General features: G+C 34.7%; 1 protein-coding gene across 1 annotated transcript in view; it reads left to right on the top strand.

Moving 5' to 3' along the window:
- Positions 1–26,730, top strand: part of SLC13A1 (solute carrier family 13 member 1) — a 78,508-nt gene extending 51,778 nt beyond the window's left edge. Inside the window, exons 8-15 of the mRNA XM_012751842.3 lie at positions 4,660–4,779; positions 8,359–8,454; positions 9,167–9,268; positions 12,411–12,517; positions 14,575–14,684; positions 19,372–19,533; positions 21,101–21,238; positions 22,960–26,730. Coding sequence (XP_012607296.2) covers positions 4,660–4,779; positions 8,359–8,454; positions 9,167–9,268; positions 12,411–12,517; positions 14,575–14,684; positions 19,372–19,533; positions 21,101–21,238; positions 22,960–23,100 — 976 coding nt within the window. The 3' untranslated portion in view covers positions 23,101–26,730. The remainder of the gene's footprint in view (positions 1–4,659; positions 4,780–8,358; positions 8,455–9,166; positions 9,269–12,410; positions 12,518–14,574; positions 14,685–19,371; positions 19,534–21,100; positions 21,239–22,959) is intronic.
- Positions 26,731–26,911: the final 181 nt, after the last annotated feature.

Raw genomic sequence — 26,911 nt, 5'->3', positions numbered from 1 at the left:
GTATGAAATTGTTCTTGCATTCTTAATTTTAGAAACTAGGAGCTGTGGCACCTAAATTCTGAAAACCCTACTCTCCTCTGTGATTAATTCACCATTAGCCTTAACAAATCCTTGGAGCAGGGCATTCTGGAAATATTTGTTTCACCACCTCCTATTGTAATCTTGCAGATTCATTCGGTTTTTATTGGCTCTTCAATTAGGAAAATCCTATTTGCTTAATGCTCTCTACCTGGCCCTTTTCCCCTTCTTCTTTTCTACTGATAAACTCTTCCAGTCACCACCTAATCTCCTTTCCTAACACTATAGTAATAAATACTATCCCACATTTAACCCATTACTTCCTACTCTGGTTCTAGAAAGACCAGCTGTTTCATCCTATCAGACCAAACCATTGGCTGGAGTCACCCCAAGAGCTAAAAATAGAAATACCATTTGATCCAGCAATCCCATCTACTCAAAGGAAAAAAGACATTCTATAATACAGACATCTGCACTCGAATGTTTATAGCAGCACAATTCACAATTGCAAAAACAAAACCAAGATGTGGAAACAACCCAAGTGCTCATCAATACATGAGTGGATTAATAAAATGTGGTATATGTATACCATGTGGTATATATATATACTATATACTCAGCCACAAAAGACAATGGTGATTAGCACCTCTTATATTACCTGGATAGAGCTGGAGCCCATTCTACTAAGTGAGGTATCACAAGAATGGAAAAACAAGCACCATATGTACTCACCATCAAATTGGTACTAACTGATCAACACTAAAGTGCTCACATGGTAGTAATATTCACTGGGTGCCAGTCAGGTGAGAGGGGGCAAAGGAGTGGGTAAACTCACAACTAATGGATGTGGAGCACACTGTATGGGGGAAGGACACACTTGTAGCCCTGGTATGGTGAGGCAAAGACATTAAATGCAACCAAAATGTTTGTTCCCTCATAATATTCTGAAATTTAAAAAAAATTTAAAAAAGAAATTTAAACATCACAGAATTTGGACTTAGACCTTAGTTCAGATTTTAAGCCTACCATATATTAGTTTAACTTCTCTGAACATCAGTTTCCTCATCTGTAAAATGGGGACAATACTCAAACTTACAACATTATCGTGAAGCTTCGATGGCATAATGGGGACAATGTAGCTCTATCAGAGGGCCTGGCACATATCAACTTGTCAACAATGCTGGCTATTGTTATTGCCACTGCTTCTATTTTTGCTATTGCTGACAGAAATCTAAGCCTGGATCTTTAATAACAAATGGTTAACATTTTGTAAAGCAACTTCTGGAAGTGTACACACACAACACTGCAAAGTGGCTTTGTCTCAGAAATAATCAATTCTGTCATTAGTCAAAAGGACTGTCATCAGTGTGGTGGATACTAGCTTATTGTGACTCTTAATGGCCAAAATCTATTAAAAGGCTGTAAATTACCACAACTGCATCCACTTTTTTCAAGCCATTTCTGTGCATCTCATTGGTATCAAGGTTATTTGTCATTTTGTAGTTGAGCATAAGAGCTGCAGTGACATTATCTTCCTAAGTGTCAACAGTGATGTGCACATGTGCTTTAAGTTAAAGCATGTCTCTGTGTTATGATACGATCATTTCTATAGTTGTTTTAAAATGCCCTTAAAACATAAAGTCTGGACTCTAGCCTATGGATATTTTGCAATATATATGGCATTTTTTATTTTCACCTGGGAGCTGAAGTTGAGGACCTGGGGGGCTAATGAAAAGAAGTTGTGTTTTAGACTTTTCCAGGGTTAAAAATCCAACTTGACTGCCTGCACAATCTGTGACCTTGAGCAATCTGCTTAATCCCCTTAGCTGTTTCTTCCTGTGCAATGGATATTAATGCTTTCCTCACTGGATTTCTGTTAGAATTAAAAGTGCTTAGCTCATCTGCTCCTTCCTACACCTCTGTCTGACCTCTAAAACTTAGAGTACCCCAGGGTGTACTGCCAGTTCCTCTTAATTTCTACAACTCCACTTACTCCCTAAATTATCATACCCATTTTCATTGTTTATGATGCTGCCTATCTGCTGATAACGACACGTTTTATATCTCTATCCTTGCCCTGTACTCTGAATTCCAGACTCATTTATCTCGCTGCCTATCCAACATGACCACTTGGAAAAGTAACGAACATTTCAAATCAACACGCACAGGACACAGCATCGTCAATCTGCACCTCTCCCCTGACCTGTCTGGTCCACAAACACGCCAAACTCATTCCTAAATCAAGGCTTTTGTACCTGCCATTTCTTCTCTCTGGAGTGCTGTTTCCCAGTTGTTCACACGATTTCTTGCTATTTAGATCTCATCTCAAACATCACCTACCCTGACCACATTATGTAAAATTTATTCCGCACTATAATATTACATTATTGTTTTATTGTCTATTTTATTACATGCTTACCTGTTTACTGTCCGTGTGCCTTGTTTTCATGTAAACTTCATGAGAGCCTGGACCACATCCATCTCATTCACCACTGTGTTGCCAATAGCTAGATGAGTACTTACATGGTGGACACCCAAACAGTGTTGGGTAAAAGAAAAAGATTTTTATCAGAATTTAATTTCTTAGCATAGTTCATGATAGAAGAAATCTATATTTGCTTTAGGCACATGTTTGCAGTCACTTCACTTGCATGATATGAGGAAAAGTGAAAAAGGAACATCCCAGCAAAATTAATGCCCTAGAGTATGCCATTCATTCCATTTTTTATTCACAATAGTCACTATAGGTCTAAGGGTAAAGGCTATGATTATAGAGGTCACAGTACTATGTGGTTGTTTATATACTTCCTTACCTAGTGAAGAAAAAAAGAAAAACAAAACAACAAAATTTAACTTTTTCAGGATTTCATTTTTTTAAACAAACTATCCCTCCAAGCAAAAATTCAAAAAAGCCCCTCTTTAGTCAAACATATTTTACAGGATTCTCTCCAGTGGGCAGGTAGAGCAATGCAGCCAGATTTCAAGGTATGAGCCACAGATGGTGAAAAATTAAATTCAACCTGGAGACATTGTTCTAAACCTAATCCAAGTAATATGTCTGGGTGTCATTATGCTTGTTGAACAGAATAACACAGGTCATCTTGTAATTCGAGCCTCATAAGTTGATAGGAAATCAGCTCAAGCCTTTTATTCCTTATTTTATTTTCTGACTGAAGACAATAAACATTTTTCAAAAATGAGCAATTTTCAATAGAGCCTCAGGGATGTGATAAAGCCTTTTTCCACTCATCCAATTCTATCTATTTGCCAACATTTCCCATTGTTATTTGCCACTTTCTAATTGCATTCATATGTAAGCTAATCCTGGTGTCTCTTCAGGGTAGATAAAAACTGTCCCCAAGTTGCTAAGGATAACTCTGGGGCTCAAGGAGATTTGTAACTTTTCATAAGCTCAAAGAAAGTTATAGAACACATGAGAAATCTAGACTTTTGAGAACCTATTATTATTGTTTTTAAGTATTTGCATCACTTACAGACCATCTTAAAGTAGAGGAAACACTCTGAAATACATAAATTTGCTACATAGGTGTAGCTATGAGCCATTTTATTTACATAATCCTTTTTAAATGACAAAATACAAGATATGATTTAAATAGAACAAGCATTGAAAATCTGTTTCTATGAAGTTCTATATATTTTATGATTTCAAAATTATTTAAAATATGTTAATGATATTTTTATTACTTTTATACATTTTCTGTATTTTTTAGATTTCCAGCTCTGGCTTTGTGTTATTGCCGCAAGAAAAAAAATATTAAAGACAACTGTTTCTCAAATTTCCTATTTTTTTCCATAATTATAAAATAAATGACTCTATGAGAATGTATTTGGTATTTAGACTACATTTTAGAACAATGAATGTGAGGTTACCAAAGACACTGTGCTCATATCTGACCTTCATTTTCTATTGCTGTTATTCTGTTATTATGTGAATTTAAAAGTTAAAAATAGCTAGAAAAGTTAAAGGAAAGAGTTGATGTTTTCCAGAGAACCTTTTCATTATTTTTATCTGGCGCAGTGTTATTCCATTGACGGATCCCCTACACATAATCTAGTTCTAGGAAAAAAGGGCTATCGTATGCCCGATGAGATGCTTGCAGTACTTTGGAGGCAGAAGGATCAGAGGGGAAAATGGCAAGGAGACATGAGACTGGCTGGATCACAGTCCCTTCGTAGGTCCCAGGGGTTCCAGCTACCAAGGGAAAATGGGAACATTCAATCCTGTTAATTTTTGCTTGTTCCCAAGTCTGCTTATTTGTATTTACTCACTCAAATACTGATGATGTGAGTAGTAACAACAAAACACACTCCCCCTCCTACACATTTAATAAATATCAAGTACTGTGCTGGGTTTTCTCCCAAGCACTTCCTTAGAGACTGAATGTAGGGAACACAAATCAAAACATGTCCATTCTTGCTTTTGTGGGATACAGCAATAATTATGCAGTTACACAATCAAGTCAGGAGGCAAGGAGTAAAACTACTTAACGGTGAGAACATCTCAGGGCTTCCTTCTTACCAGCAGCACAGGAAAGACGTGGGCTTCTGCTTCCCAATGACCATCCTAAAGGGTTCCACTTGTCCCTCCTTCCCTGAACACCTCTCTGTATTTTCACGCAGACGCTATCCCGACTGCCAGTGCATCAACTTTGGATCATGGTTTATATTTTCCTTCCCGGCTGCTATTATTATTCTATTCTTGTCCTGGATCTGGCTTCATTGGCTTTTCCTAGGATTCGAGTAAGTAAATATTTTATATAAGCAGGATAAATAAAAGTGTCTAAGTTTCAAGTTCCTACCTCCTTATCCAGTACTTTTTCACTTAGGCCAAGCACACTGTATTTCTGCCTTTTTCTTACCCACAAAAGTGACAAACAAAAACACATATTTGATGAATAAGTTAGGCCCTCATTTAAACAACATTGGCTGTGGAAGAGAGTCTGTAGAAAGCAAATCCATTCAGGTGAACTTTGAATCCTAAGCCAATAAGATATTACTAGGCCAGGAGGGCATAGGACACTCATTGTTATGTCCAACGGATTGAAGTAGAATTTTAAGGTTTGTCCACTTGATTTAATGTGGGGATTTCCTTGAGTTATCAAGTTACTTTAATCTGTAGCATGCAGGCTTCCTGCTTCATGTTGGCACCAAAATTGATGTCACCTTCAAAATATCAAGGAAAATAAAGACCTGAGAATGTTCTCTGTGGGAAGAATATTGAATTAGGGAATCACAAGACCAGGGATAAAATTGTGGCTTCTCAAAGGCCAGATGAGTGATTCTTGCAAGTCCAGACCCATTCTCAGTCTCAGCATCTTCAGCTGCCAAATGATAATTTATCTAAAAGATCAGTAAGATCACTTCCAAGCCATAATTCTAACACACATGGATCCACATTGAATACATACAAGTTAAAGTAAGAATTATTGATCAATATAGACTTACTGATGCTGCTAAAATGTTAAATATATGTATCAAAGAGAATTTCAATATTTTGTATAGGCTGGGATCAAAGCTGGTAGTTCATAAATACCAATGAGTTAATGACTTAGATGACAGGAAGCATTTTAAAATGTGAAGGGCTCCTAAGCAAAATCTAAAATGCAGCAGCGTATTTTCAAATCATTTCGCAACGCTCCAAAGAGAAAGGCAAAATAGCTGTTTATCAACCCTTGAGAATTTTCTTTCCTGAAAAATAAAACAATTCAAATTCATTTCTGTAGGATTTTACTTAAATAATTCCAGTGACCTTTGAATAAAACAGCGCGTTATTCACCAAGCCAGTGAGGCTGAAGTCAGCTATTTGTTCTTCCTTTGCAAAACAACTCACTGCAATCAGGTGCAGCTCCATGTCTGCGCCCATGTTTTCCAAGCCTAGTAATATGAGGACTGACATTCTCCCCTCTGCATTCCTATTTCTAGTTTTTCCCCAGAACTGACACAGTTTTGTTAGTAGTGAGAAGATGGTACTGATGATGTTTTTTAAAAAAATTCTATCCAGATTGTGGGAGCAGCATGTGGCAGTCCTCCTGTTGAGGCCAATGTGTGGAATGTCACTGACTTCAGCAGGTGGGCATCAATGGGTAGAGGCCAGATGCATACTAAGTGCCTCTTCCAGGACAGCCAAGCCTTTGAGCGCCTATTCAACTGTTCAGGTGGCAATGCAGGAGACAAGGGACAGGGGTCTCAAGTCCGTGGAGTCACAGGCCCACGGTTGTTTCATTCTTTGTTGCTACATATAATGCCATTATAAAATATATATGAAACCATTTTCATTATCTTAAAATGGCCTACCACTTCAAAAGGAGAAGTTGAGAAGATAAGGGACAAATAAATATATTGAGATGTGCTTGCCGTGAGGAAAAATATCCCGTGACGTGTATACATTAGGCAAAGTCCATAAATCGCGATCAGTGGCATGTTTAAACAGTCCCCTTGGTGTCCACTATTGGTTAGACACTGCATGGCTCCATGCTCCAGCTAATTTTTCAGTGTCTTTTTCAGTCTACCAGGATGTTCACCTCCAGAGGTTTTAGATCGACAACAGAAATTATCAGCTGCTCCCCTGGCGGACCAGCTTACATTCTGATTAGTGTGTCGGCTGTTAACACAGTTAACTCACCCATTATAAATGACTCCAACGTAGTTGGGAAGAGAAGCTCATATGTCAGTGCCACTGAACCTATTTAAATGGAGAGGCTGATGCATTGTCATATGCTTCGTCAGTTCCTTTGTGAAGGCATTAACCTTCATCTGTAGCAAAGCCAATTTGGCTTTTGACTTAACTATTTATTGCCTGCAACCAAAACAGCAAAGTATATATGTGGTAACTTGGGTACAAAATAGTTTCTAAAGAGACCTTTTCTCTTTCTTTAACTACTTTCTTTAATTTTTCTTTTCTACAGATGATTCTCTAGGTGGCCTGAGGATTAGTTATATTATATTTCTTATGATATGCAGTATTTGTATTGCAACAAGGGACAAAATTCCAAGACTGGTACTAGTCAGTAATATAATTGAGATTGTAAAAGGAAATTTCCCATTGATCCCTCATTGATTATAAATGCAACAACGCCCATCTACTTATGTTCAGTGTTGGGGTGTATGCATGAGGGTGACTATCAATGTATAGGATGGGTGGCTTAAGAATTATGGAAATTCTGCTGCTCCAAAGGGAATCACATCCAAATAAGGGTACATAACAGAGTTACAGGAACAAATGTAACTGTAACTGAGTGATAACTACTCTTCCAACACCCCAGTTTTCCTATGTACTCTCTCATAAATATCCATGTTTACCCCAGCAGTTTTAGAAAAGAAAATGTCCCTGCTTTTTATACCTACATATAATGTAAACTAACTGAGCTACTCATAAAAGTTCCAAGACATAATCCATAAGAATCTGGCTATTTTCCTATTTGTTTCTTCCTCTGGAGGACATTTTACAAATCTACATCTAGAGAAGTATTTTATAAAAACTGTCCAAAGTTTTGAAGACCCTGGACTTAAGGACAGAAAAATTAGTCACAGGGGAAAGAGGTCACTAAACAAGCAGTAAAAAATAATGAAGAGGGGCAGTTATTGTATCATGGATACTATTAAGGGTGGAGAAGCTTAAAGAAAAAAAAATTTAATTGAGTTGGTTTTACTTTTGAGAATAGACCTAGTTTGGACTCTGACTATGATCAGTATATGTGACTTCCCTGCCCTAGTGTTTAACTCAAGTTTATCATGCTTTGTGAAAATTGATGGATCTGACATCAACGGTTTTATAAATTTGCCAAAGATATTATTGAGTTGATGAGTCAAGTATTTACTGTGCGTGCCAGTGCTCAGAGATACAGGGCCACAGAAAACATCTATGACACTGTCACTATCCTTCCCTGAGGATAATTTATCTAACTAGTGGGATAAAACTTGTCTGTGTGCAACAATTAACAACCAAGATATATCATAAACATATTTTGAAAATATAATCTAATGGTCAAATATATAATAAAGAGTTACTTAGTGATAAGCAGCATGTGTCAAAATTCCAATGGTGCAAATGGACTTGGAAAAAAAAGAAATTGGTGGAAGATATGGAAAATATGCAACAAAAATTAAGCCTTGATAAGTGAGAAAACCAGGCAAAAACAGAAAAGAGGGGATAGGATATTCAAAGAAGGAGCTAGAAATAGAAATAGAGGAAAAAAAGCACAGATTTTTGTTATTAGCAGGGAGATTCATATTTTATGAAGATTTCACAAAAAGTGTCTTTCATAAAGGAGGGTGATAGGGAAAGAATCCTTTAAATAATAGGCTGAATTATTTTTTCAGTTTCAAGATGTTCAAATGTGACAAAACCAAAACATTCCAACAAAAAGCTTGTGCTGAAGTGATTAAGAATGAATACCAAAAACTCGGGCCAATGAGGTAAGACACACACACACACACACACACACACACACACACACACACCCAGAGATATGTGCTGCTTATATTGCAAGAAGCTATTTAAAAGCAAATCATTCTTGGGATACTTCACTTAGTAGTATGGGTTCCAGCTCTAACCAGGAACATATAAGATGTGCTATATCAACGTTGTTTCTTAGAGCTGAATAGGGAGGGGAGAGGGAAGAGGGGGGCGGGTATATACATACATAACAAGTGACATGTGCACCATCTGTGGGATGGTCATGCTGGAAAGTCAGACTTGTGGGGGGAGGGGGGAAAGGCATTTATTGAAACCTTAAAATCTGTACCCCCATAATATGCCGAAATAAAAAAAAAAAAGCAAATCAGCACTTACGTGCCTGAGAGTGTTATTTATAACACTATTTATCAAGTGTTATTTATAACACTTGATCAGGACCCCCAAATTGCTAAGCGTTGTGAATATAACTAAACATGACAAAATACAGCCTGTGGTCTAACTAAAATTTGCCAGATAGAATGGAAAGCTGAGAGATTCCACAGGGGAGTAAGGTTTTTTCCTACCTGCGCTGATGCTCTCAAATTATTGACACATCCAACTTTTACAGTGTTTAGTGTTCTGCTAAGATTACTCCTGGAAATAGCTCAGGGAGTTTCTATAAATGTCTTGACTGAGAAAACAAGAAATGATGGCATTGGAATTTTTTCACAGGTATCAAGAAATTGTGACCTTGGTCCTCTTCATCGTGATGGCCCTGCTGTGGTTTACCCGAGATCCTGGGTTTGTTTCTGGCTGGTCCGCACTTGCTTCAAAGTGAGTGTTCCATGCTACCTTTGTCAGCCTTTCCCATTTTATACTCTGCTTCCCTCCTATGTGATTCCTGTGACTCCAGAATACTGTATGAGATTTTTTTCTTCCTTTCCCTTGAAAATATATTTTTACTTGTAATCTTTTTAGAAAAAAAAACTAAATATAAGGATTGAAATCTAAGGGAATACCATATAAATGATAACCATACTACCCTGTCACTAAAACCCAAGGTCCATTAGAAAAGACTATTCTGACAGAATGGGAAATATAATCTGCAGAAAGGCTATGTTCTATGGCAGTTAGGAGTATAGATTTTGGAGCCATACTTCATTCCTGGATCTTCCATTGACTTTGGGCAAGTCCCTTAATTTTCAGTTTCTTCAATAAAGATGATAATAGCACTTAGAACAGTGTGGCCTTTCTCCCTATAAAAGTGCTATATAAATGTTTGTTGTGCGAAATAAATGTCACTTAACACCTCTTAATAATCTTATATAAATTCATATTCTGTGTATTTTATCAATTTATTTATTTATTTTTTTGCTTCTGTGGAGGACTATTTATTTGGTTCAATATCTTGTCTTTTTCTCTATTTATGCACATTTTTGCACCAGTTCACTATGAGTTCAGCCCAGCCTCCCTTTTATAGATAAGGAATTCCTGAATAAGTGATAAGAGAGATTTTAAAAGCTGATGCTGGGAGCTAGGTCAGAGTTAATTTTATCTCTCAGTGTCTTATATACAAGCAGTCATTGCTGAGTCATGTGAAGTGAGGAGGAAGAGAATAGCATAATTTTCTAAATTTAGGGCCAGCCTACATGTAATATAAATAACTTGGTTGTGAGATTTTTGTTCCTGATCTATCTTTCACTAAAGTACTCTAATTTCTAAATTCAGCAGATTTCTTACTTGGACTTCCTATCTCACATCCTCCACAAAAATCCATGCATTGTGGGGCAGAAACCAAAATTGTTTGTGTCAAATGTATTCTGCCCACATGGAATAAAGAAATTCCTCCCTCCCTGAATTAGAACTTCTGGTTTTACAGGCATTACCAACACTTTTTAAAAAGTGCAAAGTCTGAATTCAAATTCCTAACAACTACACAAGTCAAGCAATGCAATGTGGTAGCATTTTTTTTTTTTAAGGATCAACTTCAACTTTACAAACATTTTATTTCCTTTAAAAATAAAATTGTTTATTTTGAGAGGTACAAACAAAAAGTATTATCCAAGTATTTAAAAGAAGTAATTGTTTAATAATTCATTAGTACTTTCTGGTTTTGTGGTAGGATCTAGAACAACATAAAAAATAATTATTCCCCTTTTTAAAATCCAACTCCTACCATCCTAGATAGGGAGATTCTTTCTCTAAACACCAGTATGTATGAACTAAATGAAATAAGACAATAGCTAATAAAACCTGGCAGAAATCCAAATAGGAAATTCAACATAATCAACTTCTATTTGCCATTCCTTATTAAAAGAAACTGTAATACAGGACATGCTTTGTTTGTAGCAGGAACACAGTGTATTGGCTATGGGCAGGTGCTCATGTCTCCTAGAATTCTGAGAAATAACAATAGGAAAGAATCAAATGTTTGAGAGAAGATGGGATTTGAAAATATAAATCTAATTGGCAAACCCAAAGCAAATAAAATTTGCATAGGCTTATTATTTTGTAATACTGAGATCACCTAAATTAATTCCATAATAAACTAAAAATAACAGTTAAAATAATCATCACTTTAAGTCTTTTGAAGATAAATTATTTCAGCATTTATGCCTTGATGTTACTTAAGGCAAATATTCTATAGAATATATTAATATTTGTTATGTAGAGGTTCTAGGCATTTAGAATTCTTAAAGCCAGAATGATATATCGAGATTTATAGCTACGTTTACCTAACGTTTTCATTCCATCTGTTTGAACTTGGACTGACTTCAATGTGTCTTTTCAAATAAAACAAAATCTGGTTACATGATGCCTGGCCCAATTTGCCAAAAAAATCAACCAAAAATTATAACTGAAATAAAATAAATAAGAAACAATACAATTATAAATATGAGTCAAGTTTGTTTATAAATTATATTATGGTAGATAGTCAATGATGAAAGGACATAAGTGTATATTTAAGGAAAACAGACGGCTTTACAAATTGTTAGATGGAGAAAGATAACACATTTCCTTGATTATATATTTAATAGATTTTTCGGTACATTACATAAGTATAAAAACTTCTTTAGTATGTAAACATTACTGAGTTACAAGGTAGCAAAATAATCATTAGGATGTGCATATTTCTTCTCATGTTGCAAAAATGCACTAGTCAATGTTGCTGACTTTTAAAACTGAATTCTAATTATATATCTATTGCATTTATGTCTGATCTCCAGGTGTTTCTTAACTATTGAGGCTTCTGGGAACCTGTCTTATTTGTTGGAATGGCCTGGTGCTTCTAAGACCCCATCTGCTCCCCAATCGCTTTTAATTTGTACAACCATCATTTATGAGCATTGCACAAACCACTCCAATAATTTATATTCTTAATTGAGTTTCACAGAGTACAAAGCATTAAAGGGGTTGATTTCATTTGTATGATATGGCTAGGGCCTGTAACCACAGAAGCAGGTGTTATACCTTGGAAAACAGATCAATTTCTTTTCACAATTTATAGAATTTTGGGAGACTCTAGTAGCAGCATGCTTTGCTACAATTTGATCGAAGGGATGCTAGGATGTTATATATCAATTATATGAAGCTTTGCCTACTCTAGCAATTGTTTCAAATTCAATTCTCTGTCAATACGATTAAAAGAAATAATTCAAAGGAGAAATTGTTTAACAGATATGTAAGCTTACCTAAAAGGAAAATTTGCCACATTAGCCTAGCTTGCCTGGATGTGCGTATTTGGTATTGAAAATAAGGATAAATATGAAGACAATAGGAATGTGATCTGAGATTATTTGCTGTAGTAAATTATGTCATTTAGTTGGAAATCCATAGATTTTAGAACAGATTATCCAGAATAAATAGCTTATACCACCCTTACTATTATACTTACATGGTATTAACATAATCGATTGATGTTTAGCTTCTGTAAGTTCTTGTTGTTGGTTTTTAATACACATTTGTTCTTTTTCAGGTACCCTGGTTTTATTTCGGATTCAACTGTTGCCTTACTTGTAGGACTCCTGTTTTTTATTATCCCAGCTAAGATGTCGACTAAAACTACATCTACGGGAGAAATTGGTTGGTGTCATTTATCATTCTGGATCAATATGACAGAAGAGCAAAACATATACAATTCCACCAGTTAGAACTTAGAACAGAAAGAATGGCCATTCTGGCACACCCCCTGGCTTGGCATGACCTATTTGCACACTACAACCCCTTATTCAGCCAGCACCTCTCCTCCTTCCACAAGAAGGATCAGCTTACTTTGCAGAAGTGAGGAGCAGATTTCCTTTTGCACCATGGTTAGGGCTCTGCTACAAGTGACTATTTGACCCATGACAAACCTATCTCTGCTGCCATAGTCAGCATTAACCTTACTATTGCTGAACATAGGGACAAAAATTTGGAAATATTGCCTCATGATGAACCCTTGGTAACAAATTCTGGGGATCTAAAAAGGAGAGGAATTTCAACAGAAAGTACATTTACAGCTTCAAAGTAGCCGTGAAAAAAAAAAAAGCAAATCAACCTCACATAGCCATAAACTAGGGTTAAAATTGACAGAAAAGGTATTCAGTAAGAGCATTCATTGTGTTTATAACACATGGACAAAGAAGCATGCCTATTTGTATGAGCATATTCCTCCCTGTACATAAGAAGTGTGTGTGTGCCCCACACCATATACATACTTCTTAAACATAGGATTCATCCATGGTTATGCTTTGTACTAACACATGTTTTGAGTAGTTAGATTTCTATGTTGTCGATGTGAGACAAATAATTTATAATTGTCTGGAAATAAGCTAGTGGAGTTCCGGCTTTACTTGTTTGTTCTGACAAACTAGGATGGAACTAGGATTCATGATGTTGGGTTGGCTCACCTGATTCCTTGAGCCTGAATCCATGAATGACTAATGTTTCAAATTTCCAAGACACGATATATGTGACCTGCATAGCATAGAAATAAATGTCTTTTGCTTATTACTTGAGTTTAGGATATTTCACTGTGTGTTAAGGAGATGTTGCAATATTGAGCATCAATTCCTATGAGACCCTGAGGACTCTGACTATTGCAATCCATGCCCTAAGGCCTGGCAGCGGCAAATATGGAAGAACCCATGTTTAGCCTTAGCTTCCCTGGTTCCCACATCAGAATCTCCTCCCTTAAAAAGAGGCTTGCCCCTGTCCATCTTTCTGTCTGTCCTTATTCTTCAACACCTGTTCCTGATAAACTTATTCATACTAGGTTTAAAAATGACAGATAATTTATAATGTATTAAATTTGAAATGAGAGGTATTTATCAAAGATGTTATGCTTTAACAGGATATATGGCCTTAGTCCAAGTAAGAAACCTGGTAGCAACATTTCAGTCATCAGTGAGGGTCTGTTTGGTTTGGGTTTGGGGGAAGGTGATAGGAAGGAGACTCACGAGTAACCTTAAAATCTTGTATGTAGAAGGCTGCTTGTTATCACAATGTTAAATGGACATACTGTGTCCCTAAATGAACTTATTTATCAACAAAATAACAGACATATCAGAATGCAAATGTCAAGACAAATTGTCATAATTGCTTTATGAGCATTTCAAAAGTCTCACAAATAATACTTCAATTGATTTAATCTGAACCTTGAACTATCTTTAAATTGGAATCCTGATGAATCTATCATTGTTCTCCTTATGATTTAAAAAATAAAAAATTCAAATAAATATTAGTGAATAATAATTAAAATGCTATGCTGATGCTCTTGGAATCAATGGAATATTACAGACATTTTTCATAGCAGAGAATAGTATACTTTAATACACTGTGTTACTCATAGTAGACTAAAATGTTGTGGAATGAAGGAATGAATAAATGTCATTATAAATGACAATGTTATAATTTATGTAAATATAGTCTATAATATTAGCCAAAGTATTTTGCTAAGTTATAGCATTTTTTATAATGTTCCACCTAGGCCAGGTGAAATTACTCAAAGTTTAGATCAAATTCTCCCTTTAAAAACAATATAGGAATACTATAAATGTCTCATGAGATGGCTATTTAGAATACTGAAAAAAATGTCATATTGTCATGTTTTAAGCAATGTGTAACTGTGGGACTTTTTTTTTTTTTTTTTTTTTTTTCAGTTTCTTTTGATTACTCTGCACTGATTACTTGGAAAGAATTTCAGTCATTCATGCCCTGGGATATAGCCATTCTTGTCGGTGGAGGGTTTGCCCTGGCAGATGGCTGTGAGGTAATACACTGTGTAAGATATTTAACAATCAACTAGACTGTTTAAAAGAACACAGAGACATTCAAGCTTTTGGTTTATTCAATTTTATTTTATCATTTTAATGATGTAAATTTTAATAGCCATGCAGTGAGTATATCACACAGATGAGATTAGTTCAGAGTTCAAGAATTTTTATAGGCTGCCTGCATAAAATGTTATTTTTTATGGTACTCCAGCATGTCAAAAGAAATAATGCAAAAAAAGATTAAAATTCTTAATTCATGAAATAGTATTAGTAAAATACTAGCTTAGTTATATATATATATACATATACATATATATGTATATATATATACATATATATATATTGACTTCAAGTGGAACACATTTTTTTTTGTTTATGCCTTTACTGTATTTCATGATGAATTTGAGTAGCTCTCAGACTTTAATATATCATGGTCATATTGCTATTGAAGGAGAATGAGAAACAGTATTGGCATTAAAGATACTTAATAAATGTTTATTAAATGAAGTCCAAAGGAAAATTTCACATAACCATGTCTAACATTATATTATGCCTAATCTTAGGAAGAAATAAAAACATCATAAGAAATACAGTTGGCTATTTCTTTGACCTAGCTGTCTAGTAGCAGTTTGGGGAGGAACTTGATTCTGAATTACCTTGGTCATTGTGGGATTACTGGAAAGGAAGTATTTTCTCCAAAAGTTCCATGAAAATCCTTGACTCTTAGACTAATTAGAAACCACTTATTTTTGGATTTCATAGCCTTTCATGAAATACTCAAAGCTTATGGCTGTTCCATTTCCTTACTTAGTCATCAAATCGAAAAGAATGGTGAAAGAGGTATTGTATCCAGCTTTTTGGCATCCAGGAGATTAAATTGTTATACTTCTCAAGACAAATAACTGTTTCTTCTCTTCTTGATAACTTATAGTGAGACTGTTATTTGTTGCTAACATTATCGGCAATTTTCCTGCATAGTATTTAGATACTGAGCTTTCAGCAGGAGGATATACTAATAGCTGAAAGTCTTGGAAATTGAATCCTGAGTGCCATTTATGACATTGTTCTAATGTTTAGATTTGGCTTGCTTCATAGACTGCCCAAATAGAAATAGTAGAAATATAAGATAAATACACTTTTCTTTTCTATTTTAGCAGTAATAAGATATATTAATAGATGCTTGGAATAAGTAAATTCCATTCCTATGTCTGCTAGTGTAAATTGTGAAGAAATCAAAATCATCAAGTAGGCATTGATATGAACTTTGCTCATTTCTCCTCAGAATATCTGTCTAGACGGAACCATAGACACTCAAAGTGGTTTTGAAAGCAAAGGCCAGATCTTAGAACAGCAAAAAGCAAGGAAATGAAAATGGATGGACTTAGTCTGATACACTAGGTTCTCTCAGTGGAGGAATTAAGGAACCCATAGAGAAAGGTCTACTTTGTTACAAAAATCCTCGTATACAGAATCAGATTTCTACAGGATACCCAAAATAACCCTACCCCTAAATGGCCAGATTAAAGCCATGAGCTTTAAAAAATATGGCTGTGGACAAATATACCTCTAGAAATTGGTTTTACAAAGATTTGGAGGCAGTTAATTTTTTAAAATTTTGTTCCAAATTATAATTAGTCTAGCAAATGTTCAGAACCAGATAATCCTTTTAGTTGGGGACAATGAGACAGCAGCTAGTCCCATATTCACCTCATTGCAATTACCTCTCTCTCAAATGCCCCTTCATTTTGCTTTAACATGATTGATCTCTCATGAGCTGGCAGTCACCTTCAAAGTCATATTGGTGAATAACTCCTCCTCTTTTCTTTTCACACATTCCTTGATTAAACATGGAGGATTTCACACTATTTTTTCAGATCTCCACCAAAATGGAAATCACAGAACAAAAAAAGTGCCAATCCACAAAAACAAAGATTATATGACAGGGACAGTAACAAACAAGAGCTGTTGATAAAATGTAGAAGATGGAAAGAGGATATTTCCACTTTGTACAAGCAGAAAAAATAGCGAAAAATGAAATCTATAGGCTGGCAAAAGGAACAGCCAACAAGAAATAAGCTGCTTTATCCATAGGATCGTGGAAGAGCTAAGGAATTGAAGGCAGCAGATAACTCTGAAAGCTGGGATAAATATCAGAACTGAAAATGGGGAATGGTTTAAAAAGTGTGCAAGGAGCTTTGGGCCTCCCAGGTACTTTCCCCAGTCCTGAATCAGCAGGCAGTTATTCTCTCTTTTCCCTGATAGAAAATTGAGATTTACTCTGTAGCAAAATTGAACCAATGAGACACTGGCTCACGGCTCAGTCACCTACAATAAAGTCTTCCTTTCACAATCCTTGCCCAGACACAAGGAACTTTCAATTATCATTTTATTGTTTCCCTCTTAAACCGAATAGGTAGTCCAGGATCACCAGACAGTCGGGAAAGCCTCCAATATAGCAACCAGCAACAAAAAGTAATCACAAAAAATAAAAAGAAAAGGAACACATAAAAAAAGCAAGGAAATTGTGTGAAGCAAAAGAAGATTTTACAGATTTGTCACTGACACCTCAAAGAGATGTTAGAAACTTTAAAGACATGAAACTAAAATAGAATGTTACTTTTTAAAAAAGGAATAGGCAGAAGATAAGAAAGAGCCCTTGAAGACTAGAAATATGATAGCAGATATAAAAAAGTTTAGTAGCAATTGATATTAATTAATTAATATTTACAACAAAGTAAATATTATTAAAAAGATAAGAAAATTAAAGCCATCAATCCAAAATGGCCAACAGTCAACTAAGGAATTTCAGAAAGAGGAAAAAAAATAAAAGAGAAGGACAGTTCCAAAACATAATACAAGAAATTTCCCAGAACTGAAGGTTTTGGGATTCAAGACCAAGAGAGCTACTGAGTACCCAATATCAAATTCATATATAGAATTTTTGAAAATTATATAGTAATAAATTTGTTAATTTTTGAAATAGAAGATGAAGATGTGATCCCAATGACCTCCAGAGAGGGGGAACATTATGTAGTATAGTCTTTTCTACATCTAATTAGACATAGATAAAACCCATTCTAAAAGTATATATATTCCAGAATGAATTTCTGTCCAATGTGACTTAAATGCATAGGCAGTCTTTTCTCATCTAAAAATCATAACAAGAAAAAAATATATATATATAAGTCAAAACCACAAATAACACACAAGATATCTGCTACCCATATCTGGGGATGTTTGTGCCAACTTTTAATCTGCAGGTATACTACTTATAATTAGAGCATTCTGATGCCAAGTCCGGCTGTTATGAGCCTAAGGATTCATACATGGGGTAGCTCATTAAAATCTTCTCACAAAAAGAGGATTTTCCCCTTCCTCTCAGGGGAGAAAAACCATACGTGATATACAATGCAACATATGTGATATACAATGGACCAAAGATACGAATGTGATCCAGCTCCCAAAGGATCTGACTGGAAGCCACAGGAAACTAAGCAAAAACATAAAACTGCTGAGTGATAACTATATGAAAGCCTGAATTTTACAAAAACTAAACTATCAGAACAGTGTGAAAAAGAAAATAAATGTTTTCAGACATGCAGAAACTCAAAAAATTTACCTCCCCTGTACTAATTCTCAGGAAGTTATAGAAGAATGTGCTCCTCCAATACAAAGAAGTGAAAAAGAGAGGATTCCAACAAAGGTGGGGAGGAGAAGGAAATTCATAGTAGGATAACAAAGACAGGTCCAGGAACAACAGTCGAGTAGATTTAAAGAGCAACTAATCCAGATGGAGAAGTGGGAAGGAATACTCCAGAATAGACATCTTCCATGAGGGAATATGAAAAAACAAAAACAATTACCCAATATGTTTGTCTATTTGTGGGAGAGTTTTCCAGTTTTACTAGAGCATGTGATGAATCAGTGATAGGTACTTAGAAAACTAAGCAAACAAAAGAATGATGCCATTATTTCCTAGGGGAAGGAAATAGTAAAACAGAGAAAGTCAATGTAATCATGGTAGGCTAAGCAGCTCTGCTATGAGCAATATTTATATAATCATAGTGGTAAACATTAAATATTGGTTTAGCCAAAAATGTTGATATATGAGTTGGGGAATGAAGAAGTTGAAAATATATGTATGGTTGATGATGTGAGAAAAGTAAATCCTCATGTAACATTAGAAAGTCAGGAAACAATATCTAAACTTGAAAATTAGGAAAAAAAGTATAATTAGAATATTATTTTTGAAAGATAACTCTAAATACCTAAATATAGCTATAAATAGCTAGGAAGGGTTGAAAGTTATTGGCTCTGGGGAACACAACTTAGGAGTAGGGAGAGGTGAACCAGAAGTGCAGCTCTTTCCTTAAAGCCCCATAGTACTATATGACTTGTTAAAATGTCTACATATATTAGAGAAAATTAAAGTTTAATTGAGAAATGTGAGAAGACGTTTCAAACGTCCTAAAGTATATTGACAATGCTATTAGTAAAATAAGACTAAGTGAAAGCTCCTTCACATGAAAGGCATCTAGATCTACCAAATTACAGAAAAATGAGAGATTAAAATTATATTTTAGAAACTAGCTTTCAGAACAAATAATGCTTTTATATATTTAAATTGTTTCTGATTAAAATAAATTATTAATGAATAACAAATACTGTGATTTTGTTTTTTAGGTATCAGGACTATCTAAATGGATAGGAAATAAATTATCTCCTCTAGGTTCATTACCAGTATGGCTAATTATTCTGATAACTTCTTTGATGGTCACAACTTTAACAGAGGTAGCCAGCAATCCAGCTACCATTACCCTCGTTCTCCCAATATTATCTTCACTGGTGAGTATGTCATTTTTTAAGAGCAGTTTATACTCTTCATCAAGAGTAGTGTTCTACGTTGGAATGGTGGTTTTCATGTTGTCGTATGGACTCTTTTTTGGCCTAAATGGGCCTCCTTTAAAGTAACTTGTAGAGTGGTCTTTATTTGCACTAATGCTTTTAGTGGACCTTGACTCAAGTGAACTATTTTCAAGTTTTCATGTTTGAGCAGCATGATCTTAAGTAAACCACTTATTTTCTCTCAATCCAGTTTTTTCATCTGCTAGATCCATTCCAGTTATAAAACTTGGGATTCAAATTTCCTGGCAACGTTAGTATTTAGAGCTCTAACACAGACACTTTTCCCTCTAGAACATTGTGCCTAAATTTCAGAGTTTTCAGTGTTTCATATAAGTGATTTGCAAATGAATGAAAAACTAGGCTTATACTCCAGGCTTCAGGCTTAAATATCTTAGACACAATTATCTACTGCCCTGGGAAGAATAATAAAAAGGAATATAAAAAACAGGTGTGCTAAGGGAGAAAGATGGAGAGATTGTATTTTCTTCTTCTCGCCACCTAGCTAGCAATTACAAGAAAGAGCCTTAAATAAAACGTTTTTCTCATTGGGATGGATGAGTCTGGTGAAAGGAAAGCACTTTAAATTGAGAAGGATTGTCTTTCTGGAATTGTTCTGCTACAAGCACAAATGGCATATGTTAGCGTTCTTGAGTTGCTGCTTCAAATTATAAAAAAAAAATATTGGCTATTTGTATTAGTAAAATATCATTTTGGGTTTTGCTTTCTTTTTATTTCTAAAGATGGAACAGTTAAAAATTGTGTATTGAATTAAGAATAATAGTAACTCTTTTGTGATGATCCTTAAGAAAATTGCAAATTACATATGTCACAGAGACAGTAAAGTTAGTAGTATAATGAGAAGCTCTAAAGCCAGAGGGACCTGAGACCCTACCTAAGTTCTGCTGCTCACCAGCTGCCTGCTTAGGCTAGTTACTTTAGCATCTCTGGGCCTCAGTTTCATCATGTGTTATTTGGGGTTATAGTAGCCACCTCATAAGGTCATTGTATAAATTAATATGTATATATAAATACATGTTATGTATCATATGATACAATGAATTATATATTACATATAATTTATATATTATGAAAATATAAAACATATATTACACATAATGTATAAATTATATTATATATGAATATATGAATATGTATGCATATATAAACATTTAGCATAGCACCTAGCACTAGATAAATAATAAATGGTTGCCATTTTTATTTAGTTTCTGTAATAAGTGATAGTTCATTTTTTAAATGAACTGGACTACAATGTTTAAATAGGCATCAATAACTATATAAACAAGAGGAAGAGATGTTTTCTTCTTTCTTTCATAGATATTTCTATGAAAATATTCTTCAAGTTATAACTGCAATTATGTGTATAATTTTATGCCATTAGGTTTCAACCTGCTTTTGGGAAAGTTTATTACAACAAATTTGTTAATTTTGATGTTTGGTGCCTAGTCTCAAAATTTGACTTAGACTCCTTTTTGTCTTTTACAAATAGGCTGAAGCTATTCAAGTGAACCCTCTTTTAATTTTGATACCTTCCACTCTTTGTATTTCATTTGCGTTCCTCCTACCAGTAGCAAATCCACCCAATGCGATTGTCTTCTCATATGGTCATCTGAAAGTCCTTGACATGGTGAGTTACCTGAAAGAATACTGTTAGATCTAATACACATTTTTTGTGTGTGATATCTTGAATTATCTTCCCTTTTACACACCAATCAACCACCAGGAAAAGCATGGCCTGAGTTCTGTTTATGAAAGTGTGTGCATGACTGGTCATAGAATTGTTTTAAAAGTGTTAACTAAAAGTGAATATGTCATTAGAATTTATGCTCAAAAATACAAAGATATTTGAATGTATTAGTGATGCCCTGGAAGAAAGAAAAGAGCAGTGAATATGCTCAACATAACAACTTAAACTTAACTTGTCAAGGTCAGGATCCATCCTGACCCAGGCAAAAGGAAGAAATTGGGTTAGTGAAATTCAGCAGTTAAAATAAAACTCTGGTTTGATATCACAAATATTTATGCAACCAACATTTGCTCTGAATAAGACATCAGGTCAGTGCCTGACTGACAAAAAGGCATCTTTCTTGATATGATTTTAATACTGGCACCTGACATGAAAACTCAAGCAATTGCTGATGGAGAATGTATGTGATAACACATGCACATTTTTTGCCAAACACAAAAGTAGTGGTAGTTAAGCACTGGCTTGAGAATATTCTAGTCTCCCCACAACTCTTCATCACCAACTTCCAAACCAAGCCAAATAAAAATATAACCAAACTAAATTCAGGGAGCTTCCTATGCAAATGCAGTTCCAGGGTAAGTCCCAGCTCCCTTTCTTCCCTACAGATTGTTGTTCCTAAACCCCTGCAACAGAAAAATTCTGGAACTGTTTCTATACAGTAATTTCATAATATTCATTTGGTAAGGAAAACATGCATAATGCAACATAAGCAATGCTCAATGCATGTGTAGTAAAATGAATAAGAACAAGATGCTGGAATAGATGAGTGGCTTGCAGAATGAGTGGGCAGAGAAGAAGGCTTCTATAATAATTACTGCTAGGTATCTCCCTTTTACCTTTGGACTAGATGCTTTATGCACAGAATGCAAGGATAATCAAACTCTCTCTGTCAAGGACCACATAGTTAATATCTGGGCCTCTGTAGGCCATAAGGTCTCTGTCACAACGACTCAACTCTGCCCTTGTATCATGAAAGCAACCAAACACAATATATAAACAAACTAGGATGGTTGTGGTCCAATAAAACCTTGCTTACAAAACAAGTCAAGGGCAGTGGTTTTCCAACCTCTATTATAATAGATATAAAGCAACTTTGAGATTATTTAATGGACACCAGAATAATAATGTAAGAGCTAAAAAGATGAAAACTCTATGATGAATTGATGTAGCATTATAAAATCTCAATAAAACAATATTAAAGGGTAAGTTAATAATAATATTGAGTGAATATGAAGGATACAGTTATCATATGTTGTCTTAAACCTTACCCATTGAAATATAAAACTATAAAGCTAATTTCTGATTTAGTATGAAATGGCAGATGTTTAAGGGGATTTTTTTTTCTAATCAGAATGACTTAGGTATATTCCTAAGAGGAACCTCTCTGAGACTCTCCAACTAAAAGATTTTCTTTTTACATAAATGGAGAAGAACCCCTGGTTTTAAGAAATGACAATTTATACTAATCATTTAGGATGCATATAAATCTGTCATGTACTTTCTACAACAGTATTCTAATTCTCCTATAGGTTTGTTTGTTTGTTTGTTTGTTTGTTTGTTTGTTTTTGAGAGACTGACATTTATGCTCTTTTCTGTTCAAGGTTAAAGCTGGACTTGGTGTTAATATTATTAGTGTTGCTGTGGTGATGCTTGCTATGTCCACCTGGATTGTACCTCTATTTGACCTCAACACCTACCCTTCTTGGGCTCCTGCAATTACAAATGGAACCATATCACCATGATAAGCACAAAAGTTCTGACTATCTCATGGTGACTTTTGGGAAAAATTAATAATTCACTGTAAAATGTGGCTCTAAATAATTGATGACACATTTAAATCAGTTATGGTGTAGCTGCTGTAATCCCAGTGAACATCCAAAACCTGCTGTCATAACTCGGGGTCCATATTTATTTTGAGATGCAACCAGAGAACATCTAAGCACCTTCATCAAGAAGCCAGTGGTTGATATTTTGCTCATGGACCATCTGTATCTTGTTTCATCATAAGAATAATTTATAACTTGACCTTCATAGAGATTAGGCCATTTGCTTCATCATGCAGTTGGAGTTCAGTATAACATTTCAAACATCACTTTATTATTTCAAAAACTTCCCATGAAACTAAAACCAGAAGGTAAAATAAACAAGTTAATTAGGTACTTGTATAAATCATTTCTGTAGTGTTGCACAAAAGAATTTGCAGAGAAATCAAAACCATGATCCTCTGGTGATGTGGAGAAAAGTTTAATCTCAATGAAATGTGTGTTTCCTCATTTTAAAAAAATCCAGTTGTTTTATTCTTAATATATACATATAGTATAAAAATTTAAATTTAAGTAGTAATTCCAAACTTATAGCTGAACCTGCTAAATAACAGAAAACTCATAGATAAGGATTAATTTCCACTTGACCCTACAGTTAGATTAATATAATTCATGTTCTTATGATCTCAGTGCACTGAGAAATACATTTTGCATAGATATGGATAAGTCTTTCTATGATTTGCAATATTAGTACAGTATAGAAAAGAAAAGAAAGTTAAACACTATGTTCATTCTATTACTTGTTCCTTTCCCTGTCACACTTTACAGGTTTATTTATGATCTGTAGTATTTATTACATTTATACCTTTTTCCTAGTCATTAAATTTATCACTATTGAATTATACAATGGATAAATTCTTAATATAAAAAAATAAAATGACTTTTCAAATTATAATGTGTAAGTTTTGGTCTCAGGAAAATAATATAAACATTTCTGCTTGAATAATTTTAATGAATGACTTCCAACAACTGCCAGCTGAGCACAGGAAAAATACTTAGTCAAAATGTATTTAATCAAACCATATAATTTTCTTGACACATCTTTACATTTTGTTGATTATCAAAAATGATTTAACTTATCCATTTCACATTTGTCACATTTACATCAGTTCTCAAGCTCTTTTTTAATTTTTTTTTTAATTTCAGCAATATTACAAGGGTACAAATATTTAGGTTACATATATTGCCTTTGCCCCACCTGAGTCAGAGCTTCACGTGTGTCCATCCCCAAGACAGTGCACACCACACCCAGTGGGTGTGTATTTAGCCATCCCCTCCTCGCCCCTCCCACCTGCCTGACACCCCATGAATGTTACTACTATATGTGCCCTTAAGTGTTGATCAGTTAATACCAATTTGATGGTGAGTACATGTGGTGCTTGTTTTTCCATTCTTGTGATAACTTTACTTAGTAGAATGGATTCCAGCTCTATCCAGGATAATACAAGAGGTGCTATATCACCATTGTTTCTTAGAGCTGAATAGTATTCCATGGTATACATACATTTTATTAATCCGTTCATGTATTGATGGGCACTTGGGTTGAAAGTTTCCATGTCTTTGCAATTGTGAATTGTGCTGCTATAAACATTTGAGTGCAGGTGTCTTTTTTATAGAATGTCTTTTTTTCCCCCTAGGCATAGATGCCCAGTAATGGGCTTGCTGAATCAAATGGTAGTTCTACTTGTAGCTCTTTGAGGTATCTCCATATTACTTTCCACAGAGGTGGTACTAGTTTGAAGTCCCACCAGCAGTGTATGAGTGTTCCTATCACTTGACATCCACACCAACATTTATTGTTTTGGAATTTTTTTTATAAAAGCCATTCTCACTGGAGTTAAGTGATAACTCACTGTGGTTTTGATTTGTATTTCCCTGATGATTAGAGATATTTAACATTTTTCATATGTTTCTTGGCCATTAGTCTATCTTCTTTTGAAAAGTTTCTGTTCATGTCCTTTGCCCACCTTTTGATGGGATTGTTTGAATTTTCCTTGCAGATTTTCCTGAGTTCTATATAGATTCAATTTATCAACCCATGTGTAGCATGCGAATATTTTCTCCCATTCTGTAGGTTGTTTGTTTGCTCTCATGATAGTTTCCTTGGCTAGGCAGAAGCTTTTTAACTTGATCAGGTCCCATTTATTTATTTTTGTTGTTGCTGCCATTGCTTTTGGGGTCTTCCCCATAAATTCTTTGCCTAAACCAATGTCTTTAAGAATTTTTCCAACATTTTCTTCTAGAATTCTTATAGTTTCATGCCTTAGGTTTAAGTCTGCTAACCACTGTGAGTTGATTTTTGTGAGAGATGAGAGGTGTGGATCCTGTTTCAGTCTTCTACATGTGGCTATCCAATTTTCCCAGCACCATTTATTGAATAAGGATTCTTTTCCCTAGTGTATGTTTTTGTCTGCTTTGTCAAAGATTAGATGGCTATATGAGGATGGTTTTATATCTGGGTTCTCCATTCTATTCAATTGGTCTATGTCTCTGTTCTTGTGCCAATACCATGCTGTTTTAGCTCTTTTAGTTTGAGGGCTGCATATTATCTTTGAAAGTTTCCAAAAGGCAACCATAAACAGATAATCCAACGCATCTTTGTCCTTTCACTTTATGGTAGATTGTGTTTTTGTTATCATCTTGATCATTACTTACAGGTTAACTACAAATCTTTGTCACTTTAAATTTCAGCATTTCACTTAGGATTGGATCTTGTCTAGGTGAAAGCAGCAATTTCATTAAGTGCCTACTTACTGTCTGTTCATGCAAGTACTTGAAAGGCTCCACTGGCATATATGTATCTTTCTTTCACCCCAAATGCTGCTATATATATCAGCATCTCTAAAATTGTGATTCCTTTCTCTCAAATATGTGCAGTATTTTCACCTTGGTATCAAAAGCATTGTTCTCTCCTTTTTAGCCTCTGAGGTAAGGAAGTACACACTTTTAGTCAATACTACTAATGAACATTATTAGCAAAAACTGACCAAACAATATCATAGCTCATTGATTGTGTCTTGATATATGTTCCCTATATTATTATGTGCAAAAGTGTATTGTTAGACATATTACTATATCTCTACCATGCCTAAATCTTTTACAAGAATCTTTGTGATGACTTTTGTCCCAAAATTTTATTGGTTTAGTTAATGAATTTTATCTGTGCTTGCATATGTGGTTTTTGTTAAATGAAATGCTTTTTAAAAATTTTTATAGGGGAAGGATTGTATTAAAAATGTAAGAGTTAAACCAAATAAACTGTGTTAGTTTTATTATTCTACAATAATCTAAAAAGCAAAGTAGTTAAAATTGTTACTCCAGGGCAGTGATAACAATGGTATTCCCAAATGAAGAAAATTGTTCAGTAAAAATAGGTTAGATAAATTTTGAGAATGCAAATATCAAAACCCCAGATCCCCAGTGTGGACACAAGACCAGATTAGTCCAGAAATAAACAGAAAAAATAACATATAACTGAGCCAGAAATTAAAAGGTTTTCCCAATTATGTGAATCTTCATTTGTCTAGAAAAGAAAAAAGACGTGGGGTTATAAAAGGTAATGAAAGGACTTTCCTTGCTGATAGTATTGTTGTATAGATACAAGAGGGTAAAAATCTTCCTGAGGCCAAATAATAAAAAATATTGAATAACATACATCATTGTGTCTGCAAGAAAATAATGAATGTTCTCAAAAGAGAAAGCTAAAGCATAAGCAAAAATCCAGAGATAT

Source organism: Microcebus murinus, chromosome 9, assembly GCF_040939455.1.
Source record: "Microcebus murinus isolate Inina chromosome 9, M.murinus_Inina_mat1.0, whole genome shotgun sequence".
Lineage (NCBI taxonomy): Eukaryota > Metazoa > Chordata > Mammalia > Primates > Cheirogaleidae > Microcebus > Microcebus murinus.
The sequence above is the reverse complement of the archived record's forward strand: the minus strand, read 5'-3'. Positions and strand labels throughout refer to the sequence as shown.